This window comes from Fringilla coelebs (genome assembly GCF_963513975.1).
Source record: "Fringilla coelebs genome assembly, chromosome: 30".
In the NCBI taxonomy this organism is placed as follows: domain Eukaryota; kingdom Metazoa; phylum Chordata; class Aves; order Passeriformes; family Fringillidae; genus Fringilla; species Fringilla coelebs.
The window spans coordinates 736,290-763,704 of NC_140056.1; the positions used below are offsets into that span (position 1 = coordinate 736,290).

The following is a 27,415-nucleotide window of genomic DNA, read 5'->3' on the forward strand; positions in this document are numbered from 1 at the left end:
GGCCTGGGAGCACTGGGACAGTGGAAGGTGATCCTGCCATGGCAGGGATGGCACTGGTTGGGCTGTAAGGTCGCCCACTTCCAGCCGAAACCATTCCAGGTTTCTCTGTTCTGCAGGACTTGGCTCCCTCACAGATCCCAGTGCCTGGGGATCCCAGGACTTTCTGAGCCCATGTGAAATACGGCATATTTATCTGATTAAGGTGTATTTCTGGTGTACAGATTTGCGGTTAAGTGCGCTCAGTTGCCGCTGCTTTACGGAATTCACCAGATCTCTGTATAAACCAGAGACTTTTCTGCCGCCCCTCGCCCCGCTCCACTCAGACTCTTCCCCGCTCGCTGCCCCCTTCCCCGACCCCTCCGCCCCGGCCCGGCCCCGCTGGGTCCCGCTGGGTCCCGGTACCGTCCGCAGGGTCGGTGGGGGCCGCTCCCGCGTGCAGGGGCCCCGCGAGCAGCAGCAGCAGCAGCGGCAGCGCGGGCCGCGCCCGCCGCATCGCCGGCGAGGGCCGAAGATGGCTGCGGGCCTGAGGGGAGCCCCGCGGGGAGCCCCGCGGGGAACGGCCGGCGTCGGCACCGGCACCGGCACCGGCACCGGGCCGTTGGGGCGGCGGGGACGGCGCGGGAGCGAGGACCGAGGAGCCGGTGAAGGGCGGGAGGGGCCGGCCTGCCCTCAGCGACCGCTGGCAGGGAGCGCTCAGCCGGGCACAGGGTCGGGGGGCTCAGCTTCACCTGGGCAAGGGGTCAGGGGGCTGACCCTCACCTCTGCAAAGAGTCAAGGTTTTCAGCCCTGAGCCAAGGATCAAGGGTCTCACCCTCACATGGGCCAGGGGTCAGGTTTGGGGGTTCAGGCTCCATCAGGTGGAGCAGCCATGAGGGAGCGGGGAGGGGGCAGCAGGTGCGATGGAGGCCCAGTGACATGACAGCTGGGGAACACCCGAAGGATCCCTGTTCCAGAGTCAACCAGGCACAGACAACAGTCCCTTTCCATTAATACATTTATTTTCTGCTTCCCGGGCTGGTTTCTGTTGTCCTGGGATCCTCCCTGGCTGCACTGGGCTCTATCAAGGCAAGAGTCAGTAGTGTCAGGGCTTCGGGAAGGAAACAGCCTCAAGGTATACCAGGGGAGGTTTAATTAGATAAGAGGACAGATTTCTTCACAGAAAGGGCTGTCAGGCCCTGGCACAGGCTGCCGAGGGCAGTGGTGAAGTCACCATCCCTGGAAGTGTTCAAAAACTATGTGGATGTGGCACTTGGGACAGGGTTTAGTGGTGAACACGGTGCTGGGACTGTCATCCAAAAGGGTGTTTCCAACTTTGTTGATTGTGTGATTCAGAGACACTCAAGAAATTGACCCTCTCTTCTCACTTGACGGTTTGGTTTCTGATTCAAGTCCTTCGCTGTGTTACTGATATGGGAATGTGTTACTGATATGGGAATGCGTGGAGGAGCCTGTGCTGTGCAGGGTGTGTGGGTCACGATGAGGAGTTTTGGGGGACAGGGGGGCAGGCAGCAGTTACTTCACCCCATACCCTATGATGTGCGGCTCGATGGGCATCCAGGGTATCGCCACACTGATGTGTTGTATCTTCAGCTCGGAGAACTTTGCCTCTTCCAGATTCTTCCACAGCTCTCTCGTGAGGCAGCATCCAGCAAAGACGAGTTTCCAAGTTGGGTAACAGACTTGCTGCCAAAAATACGTCCAGCTGGAATGCTCAGCGGCCACGTGCTCCAAGAAATAGAAAGCTCCTCCCTGGGAACACAGAGTCCTCTTACAGCGGGTGTGGGGGTCACGCCAAATGGCTACCACTTCCCCTCCCTTCCCTTTTCCCTTTCCTTTTTCTTTTCCCTCTGTTAGCTGGAATTAATGAAAGAAGGAAACATCCAGAGATTCAAAATCCCCATTCAAAAAGCACAAAGGACTGACTTATTTGATCCCTCTTTTATTCCAGCAATAATTTGTTGTGGTTTGGTATCAGTTAACATGACTGTTTTTTTGGAATTAAATGATCTTTAAGGTTCCTCTCAACCCAGACCATTCCACAGTTCTATGAAAATGCCACTGTAAAGGCTGAAAGTCTGTTTTAAGCGCAAACCAACTCTTTTTAACTTGTTTGGTTTTTTTTTTTTTAATTTTTGGTCTGAGTTTTAAGCTCAAACCAACTCTTTTTCACTTGTTTATTGTTTGTCTGTTTTGTTTTAGGGTTTTTAAAATTTTTTTGAGGTTTTTTTTTTGTTTGTTTGTTTGTTTTGTTTTTTCCCCTTTCCTTGCTCATGGTACCTCTAGAGCAGACGTTAAGGGTAATACCAGCTCCTTTGCAGGTACTCACCGGCCGCAGCACCCGGAGCACTTCCTTCAGGGTGCTGCTGACGCTGTTGACGGAGCACAGCACCAGGGTGCAAACCACAGCGTCCACCGAGCCGCTGGGCACCTGCCGCAGGTCCTCTCCCGCAGCCACCAGGAACTGCTCGTAGCGGAGGTGCTGGTGCTTCTTCATGTTTCTGGAGAGGCCCTCCTGGAAGTTGGGGTTGATGTCGGTGCAAGTGACTCTGCAGCCCGGGGGGTAGAACTGGAAGTTGGAGCCGCTGCCGGTGCCGATCTCCAGCAGCCGCAGCTCCCCTGAGGGGCCCCTGAAGTCAGGCAGATTGCGGAATAGCTCCTGCTTGTGCTTCTTTGATTTCTTTTCGTGAAGCCCAGAAATCTTTTCTAAGAAGAAGGGAAAAAAGACCTTCCTGCAGAAAGGTTCCCAGATGCCCAGGAAGGACAGCAGGTAGACAGGCCAGGCTAGCAGTGCCAGGCCAGCACGGAGCAGGAGCGCACTCGCAGCGGCCTCTGGCATTTTCAGCGTGGGCAGAGGATCTGTGCAGAGCAGAACTGCTTCTCCTGTGTGGCAGAGCTTGGGGAGCTCAGTCAGAGCTGCATTTGTGTCCTCTCAGAGTGCATTCAGCTGCTTGGGTTGTTCTGGTGGACGCTTTTCTCCAGCTGATTTCTCAGTCCGGTCACAGGCGAGGACTGAACAGTGCAGGTGCAGCCAAGCAGTGACCAGAGTCCAGGGGAGGAGCTGCCAGCCTGTTCCCAAGCTGGGACAAGCCGGGCAGCACAACTTGGTGTGTAACCCCAGGCAAAGTTCTGCAAGCGCCCTCCTTCAGTTCCGGGTACAGTCATTCTCTTAAAGCAGCCTGCGCTGCCCTTGGAAGCTCAGCCGAGCTCTGGATCTCCGCAGAAATTTCATCAGGGGTTTGATTAATGTTTCAGTTCAGAGTTGTTAGGGAGTTGATTTTCCAGCTGCTGGAAGCTGCTGGGTTTGCTCAGCAGCTCTGTGCTCTCTCTCTGAACAGCAGTTTTAAGTCTTTGCTGTTCAAGGACACCTTAAATCTTTTGGTGGGTGAGAATGAGCTCTCAGTGATCTTCCAGACTGATGGGAGTCATGGACAGAGATAAAACAATTTATTAATTAATTAGTGCTGTGTGCAGCATGTGGAGTTTGGATTTTTATTTGGGTCGAATCAACACTGACCACTCCATGAGCACATTCTGGAAGACTTTGTCAACTTTGCAGTTGACAGTTTTCCAAAGGATTTGGTGGCAGCATGGATCAGCCATTAACAGGTGACAGCTCTGCTCCTGGTGGCAGGAGAATCCACTGGGATCCAAGGTTATTTAGGGACCGCTCATCCCAAGGTTATTAGTATCCTGGAACAGTTCTCCTGGGGGTGCGCTGGAGTTTTGCTTTCCTGGGAAAGCCACCAGTGTGTCTCCACTTCCCTCTGGTGGCAATAAAGCAAATTAAAGCCAGGAGTAATTAGGTGCTTCATTAATGATCTCTGTATTGTTGTATTTTCATGCCTCCACCTTGTGGCAGCTACAAACAGATTGAACAGTGGGAATCACAGAATCGCTTATGGAAAAGACCTCCAAGATGGAGTCCAACTTTTAATTACTCTGTGTTGCACCAAATACAGGCAGAAATGGACACAGGGATAATGATGATGATGATGATGATGATGATGATGATGGACACAGGGATGACCTCTGTGGACACGGGGATGATGATGACAACGATCAGGGATGATGATGATGATGGTGATGGTGATAGTGATGGACACAGGGGTGCTGGTGATGGGCACAGGGATACTGATGATGATGATGGATACACGGATATTGATGATGATGACGGTGATGGACACAGGGATGTTGATGATGACGATGGATACATGGATATTGATGATGATGATGGTGATGAACACAGGGATGCTGGTGATGGACACAGGGAGGCTGATGATGATGATGGACACACAGATATTGATGATGATGATGGTGATGGACACAGGGAGGCTGATGATGATGATGGACACACAGATATTGATGATGATGATGGTGATGGACACAGGGATGCTGGTGATCGACAGAGGGATGCTGGTGATGGACCCAGGGACGCTGATGATGACGATGGACATACGGATATTGATGATGATGATGATGTTGATGGGCACAGGGATGCTGGTGATGGACACACGGATGCTGGTGATGGGCACAGGGATGCTGATGATGACGATGGACACACGGATACTGGTGATGCTGACGGCGGGCCAGGCCCGGGGGTTCCCCGCTCCCCCCGCGCCGCTCTCGGTGCCTCCGGAGCGCCCCCCTGCGGCGCGCGCGGGGCGGGCGGGGGCCGGGCCGGCCGGGCGGGGGGAGCGCCGGGAGCGCACCAAGATGGCGACACCCGCAGTCCCTCCCGCAGCTCCCCCCGCGCCGCAGTCCGGCAGCGCCGCGCCGGGGCCGCGCTGAGCCCGCCCGACACGGTGAGTCGCAGCCCCCGAGACCCCCGCGGGCTCCAGCCGCAGCTCCCCTCGCTTGCTGTCCTGCTAGCTCCATCCCCCCCGTAGCCCTTGGCACAGCTCCCCCGGGGGCTCTGCCGCAGAGCGCGGCCCGGAGAGCCCCGGGGACACCGGAGGCGGGTTGTGGGGCGGTGCGGGGGGGAGGGCCTGGGGAGCCCCCAGCCCCAAATCCGCCGCGTTAGGGGGATCCCGGAGCCTTGCCCCTTCTCGGCCATCCCCTCGGTGGATGCCCGGGCACCCCGCACACAGAGAAGGGGGTCGGGGGGTCGGTTCTGTGACCACTCAGCGCTGCCCGCGGGGCTTCGGCAGCCGCTGCCCCGGCCGGGGAGGGTCCGTCCGCTGCAGCCCGAGGCCCCCGGCCCTGCGGGGAGTGGGGGGGGGGGGGGACGGTGCCGGGCCCCGGATCAGCGTCCCCCGGCCGGCGGGCTGGCTCTGGGAAGGGCAACCGCCCCCTGCGCCCACCCTGGACCTGGAGCCCCATCTGGGCCCCGTCCTTCCATCCTTCCGTCTGTTCCTGCATCCCTCTCTACATCTGTGCCTCCATCCCTCCTCCACCTGCCCTCCACCCCACAGCCTGGGGGGCCCACGGGACCCTCCTCCCACGCCCCAAATTCGGGGTCGTGCTCTTTGCATTATAGGAAGGGAGAGCCCGAGTTCTCCTCGATATCCCTTTCCCCTCGGCCCTGGCTGCAGCGCTGCTCTGTCCCTTCACCATCCCCTGCTCCCACCGCTCGGCATGCAGAGCCTCCCCTGCCCGGGGAGGGGGGATTTTGGAGGACAGGAGGGTTTTTTTTTTGCGGGGGTAAGAGGGCAGGGGGATGCTGGGGGCAGTCTTGGTGTTCCAGCTGACCCAGATGTTGGGTCAGCATCGTGGTTGTGCCTCTTTCTTCCCTCTTTCCTTCCGCCACAGATTTTGGGGGGGATGGTGAGGGCAGATTTGGTTTATATTATTTTTTCCCTTCCTGCTGGGAGGGAATTGCACATTCACGAGGTTTTTCTATTAAAAAATCTGGGTGTCTTCCTCCCCTCCCCCTGCGTTCTGGTGCAAACTGATGCCCAGCTGATGTGGGGGTGGGGACACCGGGAGCTGCTCCACGGCAGCGGCTGCGGATGATCCGGGGTGAAGTCGGAAAGTCTGGCAAGGGGAGTGTGTGCAAGGGGCAGCAGCTGGATCCGGACCCTCGGTCCCTGAGCTGAATTTTGGAGGGTGATCCCGGGTGTGGGAGGATCATCCTTGTCCCCTCCGTGCCGTGTCGCAGCGGTCGGCGGGAGCCCCCCGAGGGGCCGCGCAGGTGGGGCGGGTTCCGCGGCTCCGGTTGTGCTTGTGCCGTGTGTGGCCGGGTAAGCCGGCCCTGGCACACTGCAGCATTCCACCCGCACCGGGAGCCGTGACCGGGACGTCCTCTTTTCACGCCGGGAAGCTTTGATTGTGAGGAACGGGGTGGGAGGGGGTGGGTGGGGGGGCGTGTGGTCCCTGTCCCCTTCCTGCCGCTGCCTTCAGAGGCGGAAAGGGAGGAACGCGTGACCGTGGTGGTTTTCCAGGGCAGTCCTGCTTTGGAGGGATGGGGCCTGGAAATGGTCCTGTTCTCCTCTGTCGGTGATGGAGGTTCTGGGATGCTCTGGGGTCGGTTCCTCGAGGGGTGCCCTGGGGCAGAAGGTATGGGTGAGGCTGGAGGGCCCATGGGACACTCCCTGTGCCCATTACTGTCCCCTGGGCCTGTCACTGCCCTCCCGATCTCTTTAGGGGCAGCCACATAAAGTTAGTGAAGCTGTTCAGGATCTCTGCATAGCCCTGGTCTTGGGGAGTTGGTGCCTTTAGGAGTAACAAGCCCCTGCACTCTGTTGGGACCGTCCCTGCTGGGTCTGTCCTAAGGCCTCACGGAGCTCCAGTGCTGGGGTTTTCCACCCTTTGTGGGTTTAGAAAGTCCCTGTTCTTCACTTTGGTGTTTTATATAAAACTAACAACATGACCAAAGGTTTCTTTGATCATTTTAACGTGTTTGGGTGCTTCTGCAGTGTTGTTCACTCAGGGTGGAGAACCTGGAGCCATCACAGATAATTTAATCAGTTATATAAGCTTGTATGTATGGCTTAGATGTAGATCATGGTATAGATACTGTACTGCTCAGTGGAACAATTATAATCCTGTGGCTGTTTGGTGGGAGGAGGTTTCTAATAGGCAGGAGGGTGAGCGATCACGTGCCTCAGGAAATGGAGCATGGCTGTGCCTTCATTCTGTTAAATAAAGCAGAAACAAAGTCAGCATTGAATGGAAATGAAGTCGCTTCAAACCATAAATCACAGTATCATCTTCCTCTGTTTGGTGCTGTGTCTGTGCTTGGTCGTGGGGCTGCCCAAGTGTGTTTTGCATTAAAATGACCTGGTCTGGGTTTCCATCTCGATGGAGAGTTGCTGTTTTTCAATGGCTGAGTGGTGGCCCTGAGGCTATATGGCCCCATGGGCTCCTGCTGTCACATGGTGGCCCTTCAGCATCGATCGCCTTCCCCAAGCTGCTGCAACTCCATTGACATATACACTGGATCAATAATTTATTGTTGAGTTCAGAGCAATGGGCTGGGTTAGAGCAGGAGCAGTGAAACAACAAAACAAGTTGGGAATGAGCACAGGGAGAGTAATTTCAGGAGCCACAGAGAGGAAAGGTGTGTGATGGCTCGTGTTGGTGATGGTGGGGTGGAAAGCTGGTCCTTGTGGGACATTGGCTGGAATCTGGTGGGGTCCAGGAATGCTTGGACTGCTCCTCTTGTGCCTCATTATCTTGTTTCTGTGCAGAGGTGGAGAATACAAGTAGGGAAGAAGTGGCTTCCTGCTGCAGGAGTGTATTACAAAACCTCCCTGACATGAGCTCAGGTTCCAGCCTGGCTTTTAACACTTCACATGTTCTTCTGGCTTAGGCAAAACTCTCTCCTTTTTGGGAGGGGTTTCTTCCCAGAAAGAGTGGTCAGGCATTGGAAGGGGCTGTCCAGGGATTGGTGGAGTCCCCATCCCTGGAGGTGTCCAAAGAATGACTGGACATGGCACTGAGTGCTCTGGGCTGGGTGACAAGGTGGGGATTGGTCACAGGATGGACTTGATGAACTTGGAGGGCTTTTCCAACCTCACTGATTCTGGGATTCTGTCTTGAAATGCTGTTCCAAATTTAGAGCAACTTCTGCCTTCCCTTCCCTCAGCCTTGTCCTGTAACTGTTACTCCTGCCTAAAATGGAGCACTCCAGAAAATGGGAGATTTTGAGGAGAACGAACAGCCAAAGCTGGGACTTTGCTCCTTCCTTAACAGACCTATTTCAAAATTCAGAGATCTTGCTACCCTCTGAAAGTCCCCTTCTATGCTTCTTGTATTTCTGCCCCAGCCAGAAAGTGTGAGGAGTTTATAATGAACTCTGCTGAGAGGTGATTTGGGGAGGAATGTTTGTTGAGTACTGCATAACACTGCCGAATTGTCCAGGTAATGGTGTTAAAGTTACAGGAATAGCTGCATAGGTGGTCTTAAAGTTGAGGAAATGAACCCTTTATTGCTGGAGAAGGGAGCAGTGAGCTGTGGGGAGTGTGAAAGGGAGGCTCAGGGGGGATTTTCTCCAGGCTGAGCCTCCTCAGCTGCTCCTCAGTGTGAGATCTCTGTCACCCAGGTGGGAAAATGCTCTGGAAACACGAGGTTGGATGGCAAACGGGACCATTCCAGTGGTGTTCCCAGTGGGAGAGGAACTTTTTCTGTTCTGTTGAGTAAAGTCAGTGGCAGGATGGTGATGTCAAGGCAACCAGGAATAACTGACTTTGGTGGAGGGAGATGTTTGTCTGACCAGATATTCAGGGGGTTACTAGGAAGGAAGAAAAGTGTCACTCCACAGGGAAACCTGTGTTGTGTTCCAGCACACATCAGAAATTTTTAACAGAGCACTGGAAGGGGGTTGTTTATTCTCCCCCCTTTCATATTTGTCCCCTTTGTACTCAAACCATCTCAGTGCTCCACAACAAGAAATTAATTCCCCCAAAATTATAGTGTAAAATAACCATTTCCTGACTCCTGTTTTATGGGTCATGGATGGGCTGAATGAACTGAACAAGGAATTAAATTTGGGTTAGTGGTTGAACTCTTGCACAAAAGCTATTTTGAACAGTTCTTTGTTCAGAATTTTGAATTTAAAAGGGGCAAGTTGAAACATTTCAGGTTGTTTCGTTTGTGAACCTCCAAGTTCTGTGTGAGCTTGGAGATAAACACAAGTTTGCCTTGAGTAAGGATGGAATAGGGAACTGGGGATTAATTAATTAAGTAGGATTAACTAGTTCTGATTCTTGTAACGTACTGAGGGATGTTACTGAAGTTACACAGCTGCTGGGAGGGAGTGAGGACCCTGCAGGAATCGGTCTTTAGTTGGTCTTCATTAACTTGTTGTTAATTAATAATGTTTTCTGTGTGGCCAAGTCTTCAAGGCCTGGTTGGACACGGCTTGGAGCAACCTGGGGTGGTAGAAGGTGCCCCTGCCCATGGCAGGAGGTGGAAGAGAATGAGCTTTAAGGTTCCTTTAAACCCAAACCATTCAACCTTGGGATGATTCTAATATTTTTCTGTTGCTCTTGGTTGCTTCTTCTCTTTCCTCTGTACACTTCTGTTCATTTTTTTTTTTTTTTACTCTTAGAGGTCTGTGTCCAAGTTCAGGCCTTTCATGGCCATTTCAAGACCATGAGCACTTCCCTGCCCTGTCCCAAATCTGCCCTTGACCTCTCTTGTTGATCCAAGCACTGGGAACTTCCATAAGGTTTTACACAGGGTGGGGAGACGCCCAGCACCAAGCAATAAATGCTGCTTGGAAGTGGAAATATTTCCTTTTTTCTTCCACTTGTAGCATCAAATGGGCCATGAGAGCTTTCCTAAAGTAAAGGTCCCTCCTTCACTGATGCTGGTCACAACACTGACCCTTTTCATTAAATTGGTTACTTTAATTGGTCAGTTCATTTAATTGATTAAATTAGCTTGTTCTAGACACAGGACTCACTGCAGGTGGGGATTGGAGACTGAAAGCCACAGGATTTCTCCATGTGTGGCTATTTTGGGTTTGCTTGAAGCTTTTTAGGCTCTCCTGGAGCAGGATTTTAGGGTGCTGCTCATCTACACCATGTTTTCCTTCCTGCCTCAATCCTCATGTTGAAATCAAGAGGCACATATATGTGTCCACGTGGGTTATATAAAAATTCACACAGAAGGTGTCTCTGTCTCAAAGACACACTGTGAATGGCTGACTTGTGGTAATTAATAAAGGAAGAAGTGTATTAAAGGAAGGAAATTGCCTCAAAAGTGTTTTTTAATTTATTTTGATGATCAGCTTGAATAATTTATTGGAATATTTCATAATGTACCATTAAATGGACTGCTGGGAACATTTAGAAAAAATAATTAAGTCTTAGCAACTGGGCACCTCGGTGCAGCAGTTTCTGGTGGAAGATCTTTGGCATTTGAGCAATGTGTGTGTTGTGTGCCCCCAAATCCAAACTCCCAGGATGAATTCCTGGCTCCCTGGCAGTGGCTGGGAGCAGCAGTGCAATGTCATTCCCAGTGCAGGGATCCATGGATCCCTAACCCAGTCTCTTCTTCTGCAACTCACCTGGATGCTGAGTGTCTGTCACTGCTGATTTTGGCAGCATGGTGTTGTTCCCAGTGCAGTTTTCCATGGATAAAATTGGAAAAAAACTGTGCCACAATTTTCAGAACGTTTCTCTTGTTACAGGTTGAAAAACCTGATATGGGAAGGGCTGAAAGAAATCCTGGGATATATCCATCAATCCCAGCATGACCATTCCTGGTTGGAAAATCACATTTACAAAGTTTTTAGCTTCCAGAAGCTTTACAAGGCAGAGCAGCTGTGGAAGTTTCTCCTTGATGAAGATGAGGTGGAGCCACACATCTTACTTTGCCCATTACCTTAATGGGGGATAATTTATAGGGAAAACAAATGAAGTCAGGACAGGCAAACCATCCCAAGGAGAGAGACCCTCAGGTCACTGTTATGTGTTGATAGTACACAAGAAGCAGCCCTGTAAGTAATTCCACAATGCCAAAACATGGAGAAACTGCTGCCACGTGCAGCTGTGAACCAGATTTGGTTTGTTGGGTTTGGCTGTTTTTTTTTCCTTTAAATTGCCAGTCAGCTGAGTTGGTGCCTCCAGTTGTGGGTTGTGTAATTTTGCACAAATTCCTTCATGCCTTCATTTTTCCCTTTTTTATGCTGTGTCCCTGAGCTACTTTGGTTTCTAAATTCAGGCCTTACATATTTATCTGTGCCATTCAATTAGACCACATCCCCAATGCTGCTCTATAGTTTCACAGTATGTGGGAAATTTGGTAATTAAATGCATGCAAATGCTGCAAGAATAGAATAAATTAATTTTCCTTAATATCAGCAGGCCATTTGGTGATGTCTCAAAGATAATGTGACCAAGATCCTGGTTCTTCTCTCCCCTTCGTGCCATCTTTTTTGAGTCGTTACTATTATTGCTCTAGAAATTCCCAGTTTTATAGGAAGAGAATCTTGGCCCCACTGCACTCTGGAATTACATAAGGAGGGAGATCTGTACTCCAGGATTTTTTGGATCTCCAAATAAAACCTGAGCTGGAAACAACATTTGAACCATACCTGTGTGGTGCAACTTCAGATTTATGTGTGGATTGGGGGGTGTTAAAGGTTGTGTCACAGCAGTTGCAAGGGATAACCTGAGATCCCTCAGAATGATTTGCACTGGGTGTTCCAGCTTTGGAAATGCTGTGTTGAGGGCTGGGATCTCCAGATTTCTTACCAAGGAACTCAGTTATTTATTGGGTTTTATTTATTCCTGAAGCCCACTGCAGTCCAGAGAGTTGTGGTTCTCTGTTTCAGCTTCCCTGAGCTCCTCCCACGTGAATTCAGTGCCATCCTCATGGCCTGGGCAGGCTGGGGGTGCTTGACCTCATGCTGAAATAGCTGAATTTCAACAATTCAACCCCATGTCATAGTTTCCAAGGAAACTGAAAGTCATTCTTTTCTCCAGATCTTTAATATTTATTTGGGTGCTATGTTTGTGTTGCCTTAAAAGATCTGACCTTACTGCTTATCTTTTTCCTTGCTCGAGGGACCTTATCCCAGGCAGCTCTGGGATTCGTTCTGTGCCCTATCCTCATGATTTTTGTGCCATATCCTTACGATTTTTGTGCCATATCCTCACAGTTTTTGTGCCTTTCCTCTTGGATTTGGTGTTTGGGTCCCTCCCCGAGCACTGTCGGGGCTGGGTTCTCTTCCAGCCTGCAGCACTGCAGTGCTGTTGCATCAGTGCAGGGTTTCTGTCATCCCTCTCTCCCTTGGCCTCTTCTGGAGTGAGAACAGCCTGCCGAGGTAGCAGCAGCTCAGAAATGCAAGGTATTCCTGGTATTCCTGCTGCTGGTTCTGGAGCTGGCACGAGGAGCAGAGCTGCAGAGCTCGTGGTGGGCGGCTGCATTCGGGGGAACCAACTTCCTCCCAGCTCTGCTGCTCATGGCAGTGGGTGAGGAGAACAAGGGGCTCCATGGAGGGATGGGGCAAATCCTGCCAGGGCAGGCTGGAGGATCTGGGAGCTTGGCCTCACCTGTGCCCTGCAGCCCTCTCTTTGCTTTTGTTTGTGGTGTATCTGATTCCAAGAAGACCCTGTGTCTAATCAGAGAAATTGAACTTTCAGAAATTACTGTTGTGCTTGATGGAAGTATTTTTCAATTATTTCATTTTTATGGCCTCAGATTAATAGAAACCCTCATAATTTATAGAATTATGAAATAGCTTGGGTTGGGAGGGACCTTAAGCTCATCCAGTCCCACCCCTCGCATGGACAGGGGCACCTTCCCCTGTCCCAGGCTGCCCCATGCCCTGTCCAGCCTGGCCTTGGACACTTCCAGGGATCCAGGGGCAGCCACAGCTTCTCTGGATAACCTGTGCCTCACCACCCTCACAGGGAGGGGTTTCTCATATAATTCTATATCTGTAAAATGAAAGGGTGAGAATTGACTTCCTGTTGCAGAGCCGGTCCAATTTGAGCCGGCTTGGAATTTTGTCTAAAAATCAGTTTTGCTGAGAGCAGTGACTGATCAAACTGTTTTTGCAGGAAAATAGTGGCTTTGAAGATGAAGTTGCTTTTCAGAATGTTTTTTCTAGAATATTTTGTGTTCAGGAAGGCCCAAGTTGGGGTCGCCACCAGTGGGGTTGGGGGAGATCCTACAAGCTGCTTCTTGCTTGTAGAATTCATTGAAGTGGCACCAGTGACAGGTGTGCACATGCCTGGAGCTCGTTTTGGGGATGAAACCAGCAGGTCTGTGCCTCACTCTGATGCCTTCAGTTTTACCTTTCATATTTTCCAGACTCTGTACTGCATTGGTATATAACTCTGAACTTCATATAAAGTGTTTGCAAGTTCTCCTCACAGTTCAGTCAGACAAAGCAATCCTTTTCCAGCCCCAGAACCAAGGACAGTGCTGCAGCTTCAGCACCAAAAAGTGTAAAACAACAGCAAATTGAGGAGAGCAAAACTGGGAGGATGGGACTTCATAACCGGGAGTTGTAATTGGACAATTAATCCCAATATGGAAATGGAGCAAAACTTATAAAAGTGTGAAAACTCATGACTCAGAGTCCATCTTGGGTGTAGCCCTGGCCAGGCTCTTGTACTGCCCAAGGTGCATCCTTTGAAGACCTTTTAATAAATCCGTATTTTATTCTTTAACTCTGTGTAGCTGTGTTCTATGAGCCTCTCAAGGCATCACCTACAGCCTCAGGGCCTGAAAAGTATAAATAAAAATTTATAATTGTATGAAAAACTCATGACCATTGTCCATCTTGGGTGGACAATGAGCCAAGAGGCAATGAGCCATCTTGGGTGGACAGCAAGAGTCATGGCAGGGCTCTTGTACTGCCCAAGGTGTATCCATTGAGGATATCCTTTTAATAAATCCCTACTTAATTCTTTAACTCTGTCTAGCTCTGTTCCAGGGTGCCTCTCAAGGCATCACCTCCGTGGGGATGTGAAGAGCAGGGCTCCCCGTGGCTCTGCCCGTGCTGTTCTCACCTCGTGCCTGTGTTTTCTCCCCGCAGAGCTGACCTGCCCAGGGTGCAACATCTCTAAAGAAGCTGCTGCAGGATGAAAAGATGGCAGCGCGGCTGCTCGCACCACCAGGCCCCGAGAGTTTTAAACCCTTCACTCCGGAGTCCCTGGCCAACATCGAGAAACACATCGCGGAGCTGAAGAAGAAGCAGCGCTCCAAGCAGGACAGCAGCCACCGGGACGACGATGAAGACAGCAAACCAAAACCAAACAGTGACCTTGAGGCGGGCAAGAATTTGCCTTTCATCTACGGGGACATCCCTAAAGGGCTGGTTGCTGTGCCACTGGAGGACTTTGACCCTTATTATATGACCCAGAAAGTGAGTCTGCAAGGAAGGAGTTGCTAAAGCGCCTTTTTTTCTTGGGAACTTACAGGTTTGGGTATGGTTTAAACAGAAGATAAAGAAAGGGAGTCTTGGATGGGGATGGTTTGGTTGTTTTGTTTTCTTACATATTTTTATGTGAGGTTTAATAGTGGTGATATGATCAGTCTTTAAGGATAGAGTTAGGAGAACAAGCTCTGGAAATTAAAAATAGTTCAAGTTGTGCTAATGTGTCAATTTTAACCATCAGGGTTAAAGAAGAATTTAATTGAGGGGTAACAGTAAGGGTTTCAGTGTGTATTTCAGCACTTACATGGAATTCAGTCTGAAGTTGATGGTTATGAAGCACTGGGACACAGAATCATGGCAAAAAAGGAGACTAATTAACTCACTTCTTGATTTTTATTTGTCTAAGGTGATGTGGCAGGAAGCATTTATGGGTGCTGAGGTGTTTGAAGAAATGGTGTTGTGAGGGAATGGCTGGCAAACTCTGCTGGGGATGAAGGAGAGGGATCCACTGGTGATGGAATGAGGAACATGGTCACTGATTTTATTAGAAGGCAAAACTGAGGTTCTTTAGTGTTTAATTTCATTGCTTTCTTTGATACAAGTCTAATTGAGCCGTCTGAGACAGTCACCTTCTCAACTGAGGCTCAGCTGTGCCTCTGGGGGAGCTGCAGATTGAGCTGTGTGGGTGACAGGAGCTGTGATGTGGCTGTTCAGAACTCAGAACTGGCTGCATGTGGAATCTGTGTCATGGGTGACCAATGAGTTTGGTCAGAGTTTTTGTTGGGACAGACGTTTGTGCTATGCTCAGAAGTGACTCTGAGGCTGGCAGGGCATCATTCACATGAAATCAGCTGAATTTGGGGAGTGATGAGTGTAACTGACCCCTCTTTACTGTTTAATGGTTGTTTGTGTCAATTAATTCTTGTGTCCAGAGTGCTGAGGGCAGATTCTGACTCAGTACAGGGCTGTGAAATTGGGGGATCTGTGTCTTGCATCATGGTGCCCAGCTGATGTGTTCCTCCAGGAGATGCACTACCAGGAGCTGCTGTGGGAAGAAGGCAGCTGAGTTATCCTCAGGAATACTCGTTATTTATTAAACAAATATTTTCTCCTTATTAACCCAACCTGATTCTGCTGAGAGCAGGTCATAGAATTACAGGATTTGGGTTGGGAGGGACCTTAAAACTCATCCATTTCCACCCCTGCCAGGGACAGGGACACTTTCCACTATCCCAGGGTGCTCCAAGCCCTGTCCAGCCTGGCTTTGGACACTTCCAGGGATCCAGCAGCACCCACAGCTTCTCTGGGCACCCTGTGCCTACCCTCCCCACCCTCCTGAGAGAACTCCCAAGGTCTCTCGACCCCTTTCACCCACCACAGAGGTGTTAGGAAATGTCTGTCATCCCACTGCCAGAGTTTTGAAACCTCTCTGTGTCTGTGAGTTGAAGGGGTGATGTCAGTAGAAGAATTGGGCCGATTGATGTTTTTTCTGGCTGAAGGAGGGGGCAGTGCTGAAGGGGCAGTGAGCAGAGCTCCCTGGTTCTCAACATTCCACCCCAAACAGGAGGCACAGGGAACCCCGTTTTCCCTCCTGCTGCATCCGTCTCCACATTTGCCTCCCAACACAAGGCTATTAATAAACCTTTCATTTTGAGAGGAAGAAATGAGCTGCATTCCCTCTCTGAAGGCATCTGTCACATCTCTGGGAGCGCCGTGTGGAATCCTTGGCGGGCTGAGATGCAGGGAAGGTTCTGGAGATGGGAGCAAACCCCCCCCAGCCCTGCTGACCTCAAGCAGGGTCTGGCTCTCCCCACAAACCCTGAATCCTCTGCTCCCTGCCTGTCATGTCCATCTTAGCGTGGCCTTGCCTTAGTGCTCCTTGCTGCTTCCAATAGTCAGTGACTTTCCACAAAGAATTTTTTTTAAGGCCATTAAAAAAGGCCCTTCTCTGAATCATCAGGAATTACGAATCTTCTTGAATCATGGGAAGTTTTCCAAGATTTCCCCCCCCCCCCCCCCTCCCTCTCCAGAAGGCTTTGCATCACAGGTCTTTGCTTTTGCAGTGTGCACAGGGACGAATCAGCTGGTTCCTTTTCCCTGCAGGAGGACACGGTGATCTTGGTTTGTCTAAGGAAACTGAAACTGCATTTTAACAGAGCAGCTGAACCTCCCAGCACCTGTAAACTGATATTTAAAGGAGAAACGGTGTGACCTGGAAACAGAACCATGGCACAGGGAGTCACAAGTCCTGGGTTTGTAGCCCAGCAATGGTTTTGTCCAAGGTGCTGCTCTTTCCTCTGCTCAGTTTCATTTTGCAGTATGGGAGTCACAGAATCCCAGAATCCTTGAAGTTGGAAAAGACCTCCAGGATCAAGCTCAGCTTGTTCGCAGCTCTGAACACATTCTAGCCCCTGAGTGTCTTGAAGTGAGGAGTAAACCATGACTCTGAGGAGGATCTGGAATCCCTTTGGTTGCAGGTGGCAGGTTTGGGAGCTGCTTAGCTCATCTTTGTCTCTGTGTAAGGACGAGAAAGAATTTTTTCATGATTCTTTGTTTTACAACTTGTAATGGCCTTCCAGTTCCTGGCCTGAAGCACAGGGTAGGAGCAATAGTTACCCATTTTTATTATGGAAACCCAAACTATTTCAATTAATATATCCAAAAGGCATGTACATGAACTTCCTCGTTCACATGTGCAAACAAAATTCAGGAAAAACCCCGTGTGAGCAGCCCCAGCCTTGGGAGCAGAGCAGCCTCATGGCCTTAAATCCTTCACTCTTTATTAAGACATCAAGGCCATCTTCCTCTTTCACTCTTACAGTCAGGATTTCCATTTTGGATGTTTTTCCATCTTGTACACCTCTCTTTCCTTCTGATCCATTCATGGCCCAGTCCATCCCTCCTCAACACCTCCTCACCCTGTTCTTTCCCTCTGGACATGGTGTTTGCCAGGCTGGGGCCGTTCTCCTCAAGCACCTTCCATTTCCAATTCCCTCGAATTCCGTCCCTGCTGCAGAATGAGGTGAAGGTGCTCCTGCTTCTGCAAAGGCTGCAGTGATGAGGCAACAGAAGGTCCCTGGATATTCTGTGAGTTGAGGCTGTGGATAAGTTCAGTGGGAAAAGGAAGAGTGTCCACACACACGTCTGAGGTTGGGCTGGGACGTCCGAGGTCACCTATGGCTGCCACAGAAGCACCTGAGGATCTCTCTAGAGCCTTCGTGCCAAGGGAGTGACTTGCAGCTTTGTCAAGTCACATGCCAGGTTTGGAAACGGGCCCTGTGGGTCCAGAATGTCACCTTGGCCCAGGAAAATCACAGGGATGTGAGGGACCAGCTGCAGGAGGCACGTCTGGCTCTGGAATGTGCCTTAGGAGCCTTGGCCTGTGGTGTCTGCAGGGAGTGCTGGTGACTCTGCAAGGTCACGACACAATTCCTGGGTTTGCATTTCAGTGAAGTCACCAAAACAGAAGAGTCAGAGCCATCCCAAAAATCAGATTTTTATTCTCATTTCCAGCGTCTCATTGCCTTTCCCAGGTCTTGAGTGCTTAATGGTGTTTTTTCTTCCACTCTGACTCTCCAGTTGGCTTCAAAGGAGCAGGAAAAGTGATTGTGGAAGGGAAAAACTGAAAAAAGGAGATTGGATCCCCTGGCAGTTATGTTCTGCAGTCCTCTCCAGGTGTTGGAGGGAAGGCAGAGTGTGATGGAGCTGTTGGCTGTTGGTGCTGTGGATCCAGGCATGCAGAGCTGGGATCAGGGAATGCCAAGTGTGGAATCTGCTCCCGTCTCCTAAACAACTGCAGCCCACTTGTAATGGGGGAAAGGGTGGAGAATTATTTCTGGCCAGGAGGCAGAATGGATTTCCTTGCACAGGCAGATTGAGAGGTCCTTAAAACTTAAAAATCAGGAGCTCCCTCCAGCAGCTCCACATCCTCCCAGGGCTGCGGCAGCTCTGCAGGTGGGGTCTCACCTGAGCGGGGCAGAGGGGCTCAGCCCAGGCTCGGGGGGTTCCTGGGGCACCTCAAACCCTTCTCCCCACGGCTGCTCTCAGGACTTATTGTGTCTGTAATTCTTCAGCCCACAAGGTACCCGAGTTTGCTTTAAATTCCTTTTCCAGCAGCCTCAGTGGCTCGCTCAGGGTGTCACCAGGAAGTCACCGCTCTCCCCTGCTCCACATTGTGTCACTGCTGCAGGAATGTGCTCCCATATGTTCTGAGGCTGTTCCTAAAGCTGTTTGCTTCTGAAATCTCCTGCCCACTCCCCCTCACTCCTCAGCCATTACAGAACTGCTCAGTGGCAAACCTGCAGGAAGCAGGAATGTTTTAAATCTTGATGGAGCTGGAATCATTTTTGCCATCCCCCAGTTGGTTCTGTTGCTCTCCCAAGCACAGTCATAATTTTGCGGATTGATTTTTATGAAACCTTCTTTTTATGCAACTTATTTCCAAGGTTTTGGTGGGTCTTGATGAACTTGATGGAAACTAAAGAGGATGGAGTTTTTTCACAGGTCTAACAACAAAGGGAGTCTTTGGGAAGTCCAACCAGACAAAACCATCTCTTAAACTGACTGCAAAATACCTTTTTCCAGGTATCACCTTCCTCTGAGTTTTGAGCTTTGCTTCAGCACATCTTAAAAGCTCTTAAGGATGTTTTTGGCCCAGGTCCAGAAAATGTTTTAAGAGCTTGCAGCCATTTTGAAATAGAGTTTTAATATGTCAGCAGCAGAATGGAAAACTAAGAGAGGGTTTAAATTGCCAAACACTTCTTGGCTTTTGGGCTTTCCTTTCTGTTGACAAGACCAAGTGGAGATTTAGTCAGGATTTTACAGGGTACACAGGGGAATGGTGGATCTCAGAACTGTCATAATCCATGAGCAGACTGGAGTTCTGACACCTCACTACTGTGAGGGCTGTGCTGAAAGGCGCAGGGATGATGGGCTTTACAGGCAGGAACAATTCAACAGGCTTTGTGGTCTAAAATGAGAAATCTGGGCAGAGCACAGGGAGAAAACAAGGAACTGTCTTAGGTTCAGTCACATAACAGGTGAGGGACTGAACAAGGAGAACATGGAGTTCATGTTTGATAGGCTGTGGGATGAAAACTTTGATTTCCCTGTGGAGAAAGTGGTCAGGCATTGGAAGGGGCTGCCCAGGAAGGTTTGGAGTCCCCATCCCTGGAGATTTCCAAGGAATGAATGAGTGGACACTCAGCACTCTGTGGGGTTTGGGAAGTTCCTGCCTTCTTCCAGCTCCCCTTATCCCACGTAATGTCTCGTACGGTCCTGCTGGAGGGTTCATTGCTCAAAAGGCGTGGGAGATTTAGGGGATCATTTTTAAAGAGATTTAAAGAGGAAGGGAATGTGAGTCCTGGAAAGTTTGTGGTATCAGGGAAGGGGAGAGCTGATTCCTAGAATTGGGTGTCCCCTGAGCACTCTGTAATGGCAGTTTTGCAAAACTTTGGGCCTTTTAAGGGGTTTGTCCATGCCAAGGTGATCTGGTCATTAATTCTTGATGCTGCAATTTAAGAGCTGTCCAGGGCTGTCTTTAAAGTGCTTTTGGTAGGGATGCATTAGTGGTTCTGCTAACAAACCTTCCTCTCTCTGTGCTGAACCACAATCTGATTTTGATTTCCTTTGCAAATAATTTACTGTTCAATGGTCTAATTTAACCAAATGAGCTCAAACACGTTGTTTCATTGACGAGGAAAATGACAAATTTCCTAAGAGTGAGTCTCCTGGGGAAGCCTGTGCTGGCAGAGAGCCCTGGTGGATTCCCTGGGGTTGGGCTCTGAGCTCAGGGCTGTGCCAGCTGGGGGTTAGAGGCAGGAGTGAGTCTAGCTGTGCTTTGGGGCCATCCTGGAGAGTTTAAAAACAGGATAAGTGGTGCCAGGAAAAGGGCTTTGGCTTCTCAGTGCACACAAATTGGATTTTTCCTCTGGCTGGGATGGTGGGAGCTCTGGATGTGAAGCACCCACAGACCCAGTTGGCCCCTGATGCTCCTGGTGCTGCTCTCTGCAGGGAGATGGACAGCAGAATTCTGCCCCATGCTCACATGGATCATTCCACAGGTTCTGAATGAAGAAGTGAACCTGAAATTCATTCCACAAGTTCTGAACCTGACATCTTCATCAGCTCTGTAGAGAAAAGCAGTGAGATTGCTGTGCTGGGGATGGTGGGTGACCTGTATCTACTGGGCTGGGGGACACTGCCACCACCTTTTGGTCCTGCTTGCCTGCCAGTCTCTCTTCCCAGGGATTTGTAACAGCAGGATTCGTTGTGGTTATTTGGGCAGTGTGATAATTCAGGGGTTTTGAATAAGTTTGAGACAAGACCTCTGAGTTGTTTTTAGTGATGCAGTTTATTTTCTTATTTTCTACATAAGTAAAAAGTGTGAGTTCAGCTCACATTGTTACAGCATAATTCAGAAAGTCACAAGACCTTTTAAAGAGTTATTAACCAATGAAACACTGCTAGCAAAGATATTTATGTTTTTGACCTAATCCTTAAATATTTCATCTTATAGACCCATACTACAGTGTAAACTTTCTTAGCCATCATAACACACAAACCTATAGTGCTATATTCTAAACTCCTTTACCTCTGTAACTACTTTTATTTTTTCTGAAACTTAAAGCTTTCCTTTACTTAGCTGAACATGTCTCTACTTTAAACTCTAAATCCACATTCTCACCTCTAACACTTAAGTTTAAAGGCCTTTTCCAAGGTCACAGATCAAATCCTGTGTTTAATTTTAAATTTTAGCTTAGAAGCCTCAAATTCTAAGAGTTCTGTACATTTCAGATTCCAGCAGGAAGGAGGCAGGGGCTGTGCCAGATCTGCTCCTCAGTGCTGCTCCTGGGGCTCTGGGGACCCGGGTTCTCATCCTTAGAAAGGAATAGCAGGGTGTAGGAGAGGAAAGAGGGGCTTGGGTGGGAGATTTGACTTCTGTCCTGTCTGGGGTCTCAAATTAAATGGAATTTTGGAGTAGAATTACCCCTGGTGTCCTGCTGGGTGATGCCTGTGATGTTCAGGTGTGTTGTACCCTAATGGGAGCTTCATAAAGGAGATTATTTAAAAAAAAAAAACACCAGAAAATGCTATTTTTTACCCTGGAATTTTGTCAACTTTGTACAATTCCTGCTATGATTTTCCTGCATTAACTCTCTCTTTCTCTTTCTTTTTTTTCTCTGCAGACCTTTGTAGTACTAAACAGAGGGAAAACACTCTTCCGATTTAGTGCCACACCTGCCTTGTACATTTTAAGTCCTTTTAATCTGTTTAGAAGAATAGCTATTAAAATTTTGATACATTCATATCCTTTTCATTACTGAATTACGTTTGTGTGTTTGTTGAAAATCTCTTAGCTGTTGTCTTTTGCTCAGTTCACAAATATAAATGCCAGTCCTGCACCTGGAGATGTGGCCTCAGAATATGCACAAAATCCAGGTTTTTACTGGACAAAAAAGCAGTTCTTTAGCCACATCCAATGAAGGGAAATTCTCTTTTATTTACCCTGTTCACACACGTGGATAAGTTTTGGAACAGAGGCAGCTTAAGGTTGTGCTTCATGTGAAGGAGAGTTAGGCTTTAAAAGCTACTGAAATGGTTAAATTGAATTAAAATATAATGAAATAAATACTAAAATATTACATAGAAATAAATAGAATTATTATCTGGAGAACAAGCCACAGCCACCTTGTCTGTAATTTCTTGCTCTTTTGGCATCTCTAAAGCATCCTCCTAAAGCAAAGCTCTTCCAAAATGTCACTCCCATTGCAGAGCTTTGGAAGCACCATCAGAAGGTGTTCTTAGGAGAAAAGTAATGTATTTTATTGACTGTTTCTTTATTTATTTTTAGAAAATGGCTCTAAAATGGAAACACATCCAAATGGTTTAGAGGCTTCTACAGTCTCCCTTCCTGTATCTCAGATGGAGGAAAAGCTTTTCCATCTTTTCAGAGTTGACTTGGGAATATTTTCTTTGGCTCTGAGTTATTTCTTGTGGCCTTTTCTCCCCCTCGATGTGGAGCTGAGGGATGAATTTCTGCCAGGCTGAACCTGAGGTGCTGCTGGAGGCTCTGAGGTCTGTTTGAGTCTCCTGAAATAGTTTTGGAAGACAAATGTCTGGATTTCACCACTCTGCTCCTAATTCAGGAGTTACTGAATAGATGGATTTGGGGGCAAGGTTTCATTTAGGTCTCTGAATTGAGTTGCTGAGACATACCAGAAAATATAACCTTGATTTATATAAAACTAACTTTAAAAGTATATTAAATTGAAATTAAACAGAAAATTGATCAAATAGTGACTACTTGTGTAGTCATATATGCTATATGCTATATATAGATAGTTATAACTGTGTATAGTTGTATATATAGTTATATATGCAGTTGTATATATAGTTATATATGCATATATATAACTATATATGTATATATCATTATATAGTATATATGTTATGTAGCATATAAATAGTATATGTAATACAGTATATAAAAATACAGTATATAAATACTGTATGTAATACAGTTTATATAGCATATAGTATATGTTATGTAATGTAGTATATTAAAATATATAGTATATAAATATTGTATAGATATTGTATGTAATACAACACATAAAAACATAAATAGTTTTATTTCCCATGACTGCTGGAAGCATCTCAGCCCTTATTAGCAGCCCACAGAGAATAGCCTGGAAATGGTTGGATGTTCCTTCAGTCACTGACCTCTGGAGACTTTAGGGGTTGTAGAGTCACCGTGTGTCCCTTTGCTCCTTGACTTTGTCCCACAGTATTTAGCATGATCATTATGTGCACTATTTTGACCAACTGTGTATTCATGACTTTTAGTAACCCGCCTGAATGGTCAAAGAATGTGGAGTAAGTAGGAATTGTTGCATTGAAGTACCAAATGTTGTGTTTGTAAGAACCTCCCAAAATGCTGAGTTTGTTCCCTTGAGGACCCTGTTCCTCCCCATGCTTTTCTTGTGCATGCTCCCCATGTTATTTTTTTCTTTGTTTGTGGCTTTTTTTTTTTTTTTTTTGGTGTGTGTTTGTTTGTTTTTGTTTTGCTTTGCATTGGATTTTAGAATTTTTTTTGGGGGGGGTATTTTTTAAGGTGTTTTTGGGGTTTATTTTTTTTTTTTTAATCTTTTGGAGCCTTTTATTTAAATCAAAGTCTTTGCAATTCACCTTTTTTCACTACTAAAATGACCTTTCTTTGTCCCAGGTACACATTCACCGGGATTTATACGTTTGAATCACTCGTGAAAATCATTGCCAGAGGTTTCTGTATAGATGGCTTCACCTTCCTGAGGGATCCCTGGAACTGGCTGGATTTCAGCGTCATCATGATGGCGTAAGTTGTGTTTTTCCAGGGATTTCTGTGCCTGGGAGGGGACTAGGCCTTGGCAAGAGGGTAGGTGTGTAAGGAAAAAGGAGATCAAGGAAAACTTCAATGATCCCCCTTGATTTTTCCAAGGAAAGTTTTAGCCTGATGGGATTTCAGCTTTAAACTGCAACAGCGCTGAGTTAGTGGAGTTGCTACTGCAAAAAAAAAAAAAAAAGGATTTTCTGAAAATTGCCTTGATTATTACAAGATTTTAGCTGATTCATGCACCAGAGGGGCAGATCAGCATAGGAACCAAATGTCTTTAAATTCCAGTCTCTACCACTCCTTTCCCCTTGGGCTGTGACTGGAAGCTGGACTGTGATTAACCCATTAATAACCTGTTAATAAGCCGTTATTAACCCATTTCCCATGAAGCTGCAGTGTCAGAAAGGAGACATTTGATTTTCCTTCCTCATTTTTTTTCTCTTGTGCTGGGTTGGGCTGATACTGAGGATAATGGGCATGTCTGAGTCACATCAGGAAACACACCCTAAATTTCTGTTTTTTTCCATGTTTTCCATTTTTTTTGCCCTGAGCTGCACTGGCTCAGACTTAGTCCTGCTGATGGACATCTGGTCTTTGTCACTGGTACTGGTGAGTATCAGTGACAAAGAGTTGCTGGTGGAAGAAATATTTTTGCCCTTTCACACTTATTTTTGGAGTATTGCACATGGCATGGTTGGGCTCCCATATTCACCAGAGTCTGATGGAGCAGAGATCACAGAGGAAGGCTCAGGAGCTGCATTTCCAAGGGTTCAGAGCACTTGAACTGAAGTAAAACACTTTTATCATATTTTTCTGCACCCAAGATTGTTGAGTTTCCTGAGTTTTTGCTCTTTTTCTACCTTTCATTTTGTTCATTTAAATTATATGCATCTTTCATTTGTTTATTTAAATTATATGCAAAGAGTTGAACGTGTTCCATGAAAAGCCAGAAACCAGCAGCTCCCAACACCTGAGTTTGAGTGCAGAGCAGGTCGGGATCTGCTGTGCCCAGTGTGAACTCCCAGTGTGGGTGCACACAGACCAAATCCCACCTGGGAATTATCAATCCCTTAGTTTCTTCAGAAATGCCACCAGTTTTAAGGCATTGGTCTGCAAGGAATGTCCCAAATCCCCCAGTGGTGTTTGTAACCCTTTCCTTTCCAGAGGCCAGGCTTTGCCTGTAGGCTCTGTACAATTCTTTTTGTGTCAAGGGCATTATTTAAACAACACTAAGAGTTTTTGGAAGCCCTTGAGGCTTTTCTGCAGCAGGAAGAATCTTGAATGTTGAGCATGTCTTTGCTTTTTCATAGCAAGTTTCTCCCCATGTGGCACAGAGGAAATATTCTCTAAGCTGGGGTAAAATATAACCCTGTTACTCTGCACTAAGCTTCTTCTCCCCTGTGTACCTTGGTTGGGTTTATCTGCTTGGAAAAAGAGAATCAAACCTTCCTGTGGCTCACAAACAGACATTGAAGCATAAAGAATCAGAAATGGAGGATGCTAATTAAAATGAAGGATGCTAATTAAATGGAAGGATGTTAATCAAAGCAGAAGATGATTATGTTTTCTTAAAAAACATGAACTGAAGCGAATATACTTGAAACCTCTAATCTGAGGTACAGTCATGGAATCATGGATTGGTTTGGGCTGGAAGGAACCTTAAAGCTCATCCAGTCCCACCCCCTGTCATGGGCAGGGACACTTCCCCACTAGCCCAGGTTGCTCAGGGTGGTGTCACCAAATCTCGTCAAATATTTGGCATTTTTATTATTGTCTTTTTCTGTAGAGATTCAGAGTTTCAAATTCTTTCTAGGACTCTGTGAAGTTTGGGGCACCACGATATGAAAAACATCTGAAGCTGTTGGAGAGGGTCCAGAGCAGGGACAAGGGCATGGGGAGGATCTGGAGGAGTGGCTGAGGGCTCTGGGTCTGTTCAGCTGGACAAGAGATTGAGGGGAGACTCCTTGGGGGCTGCAGCTTCATCCCAAAGGGATGATCCTTGGGGTCCCTTCCAGCTCAGGACATTCCATGATTCCAGGTGAGGATGGATATCCAGCCATGTACCTGGACAAACTGGTTGAGGAGCAGAGAGACTTAAACCATATTTTACCCCTGCACCTTTGTCTCACTGTCTCTTTTCAATGCCAGTTCTGAAGCGTTTTAAATCACAAGCTGTTTCCTACAAGCAGACAATTTACGCAAAGGAAGGTGACCCCAACGGTGCCATTAACTCTGGTTTAATTCTGCAGGTATATAACAGAGTTTGTAAACCTAGGCAATGTTTCAGCTCTGCGCACTTTCAGGGTTCTGAGAGCTTTGAAAACTATTTCTGTAATTCCAGGTAAGGCGGCCCCGGTTGGTGTTTAGCTGTCGGGTACAGGCCCCTGTGAGTGATGTATTGCTTTGTCTGTAGTTGTTGTTTTATTTTGGTGTGTGTATTGTCATGGTGTTTTTTGTGTGTGACCTCCCTCATTGCAGATATGTCACAGAGTTTGTGGACCTTGGGAATGTCTCAGCATTGAGAACTTTCAGAGTTCTCCGAGCTTTGAAAACTATCTCTGTAATTCCAGGTGAGAACCATTCAGCATTAAAGTCTGGGCTTGTGTGTGTTTCCTCTTTGTATTTCCCCTCCCCTCCTGCACTGCTCATTCCTCAGAAATGGCACTGGGATTTTTTGGATGGGATTTGCAGTCTGTGTAACAAAGCAGTTTGAAATCAAGGCTCCTGGGCCATCAAATTATGGGATGAACAGGCTGTTACTCCATACTTTTCTGTCCCTTTTTATGCAGATTTTGTACTGATCTCTGAGACTAAAGCCAGGCTTTAAAGTTTAATTCCAGATGAAAAGGACCAGGCTCCTCCTCAGGCTGAACAGTTTCTGGCTCAGGGACTCGCCATGTCAGTGGTTTTGGAGTTGCTTTAGGAATAAATTTATAAAGCAACAGAGCAAAACCCAACCAAGATTAAAACCTTTTTGCTGATTTCCTGTGCCACCCCAGAGCTGGACTTGTCAGGACCACCCTTCCCAAAGCTGCTTCTGGACTTGTAACTCAGCTGGGTGTCACGGGGTGAGCAGTGGCCCTTCTTTTGGCACACCAGGGAGATGTTATGGACTGAGAATCACAGAATTCCAGTCTGGTTTGGGTTGGGAGGGACCTTAAAGCTCATCTTGTTCCACCTCCTGTCATGGGCAGGAACACCTTCCTCTAGACCAGTTTAATCCCAGCTCTGTCCAACCTGGCCTGGAGCACTTCCTGATCCTGAATTTTTGTACAGAAAAGCTTCATGCACGTGGTTTCACAAAAGTGCCCCTAATTCTGAGGTCAAGCTCAAGGCTCAGGTCCTACAGGCACTCAGACATCTCCAGCTTTCTGGATTCCAGGTGCTCAACCTGTTACCCAGATTAACTCCTCGATGAGTTTTGGTCTCAGTTCCTTTGTAGTTTGTTCCCTCATGCATTCCCTGATCCTGCAGTGCTGGTTCTTTCTAAGGCTGCCAGGGACCAGCCTGTGGATTTGTAGGGCTCATCCCTTTTGTCCCATCCCAGACTGCCAACCCCATCAGCTGGACCTGCCTGTTGTGCATGATGGTGATGATGATGATGATGATGATGGTGGTGGTGATGATGATGCTCCTACATGGCACCTGCTTTCCTTGCACCCAGTGAGAACATGCTGGAGTAATGTTCCTACTGAGCCTTCCTTCATGTCTGGTGATTTTAAGAGCAAAAGACCTTTGGGAATTGCTGTGAGGAGTGGGTCTGA

The 27,415-nt window shown here is 48.0% G+C and overlaps 2 protein-coding genes across 2 annotated transcripts in view; one reads left to right on the forward strand and one right to left on the reverse strand.

Annotated features, from left to right (window-relative positions):
- Positions 1-983: 983 nt before the first annotated feature.
- Positions 984-3,094, reverse strand: LOC311164114 (thiol S-methyltransferase TMT1A-like). Its single transcript, XM_084223434.1, has 2 exons — positions 2,327-3,094; positions 984-1,749 (listed from the first exon to the last, which is right to left on the reverse strand). Exons 1-2 carry the CDS (start codon positions 2,834-2,836, stop codon positions 1,513-1,515), a joined length of 747 nt encoding a protein of 248 aa, XP_084079560.1. The 5' UTR covers positions 2,837-3,094; the 3' UTR covers positions 984-1,512.
- A 1,613-nt stretch (positions 3,095-4,707) lies between these two features.
- Positions 4,708-27,415, forward strand: part of SCN8A (sodium voltage-gated channel alpha subunit 8) — a 52,581-nt gene continuing 29,873 nt past the window's right edge. Inside the window, exons 1-6 of the mRNA XM_084223668.1 lie at positions 4,708-4,802; positions 13,937-14,266; positions 21,466-21,583; positions 23,065-23,155; positions 23,505-23,633; positions 26,130-26,221. Of these exons, the coding sequence (XP_084079794.1) occupies positions 13,991-14,266; positions 21,466-21,583; positions 23,065-23,155; positions 23,505-23,633; positions 26,130-26,221 (706 nt within the window). The 5' untranslated portion in view covers positions 4,708-4,802; positions 13,937-13,990. The remainder of the gene's footprint in view (positions 4,803-13,936; positions 14,267-21,465; positions 21,584-23,064; positions 23,156-23,504; positions 23,634-26,129; positions 26,222-27,415) is intronic.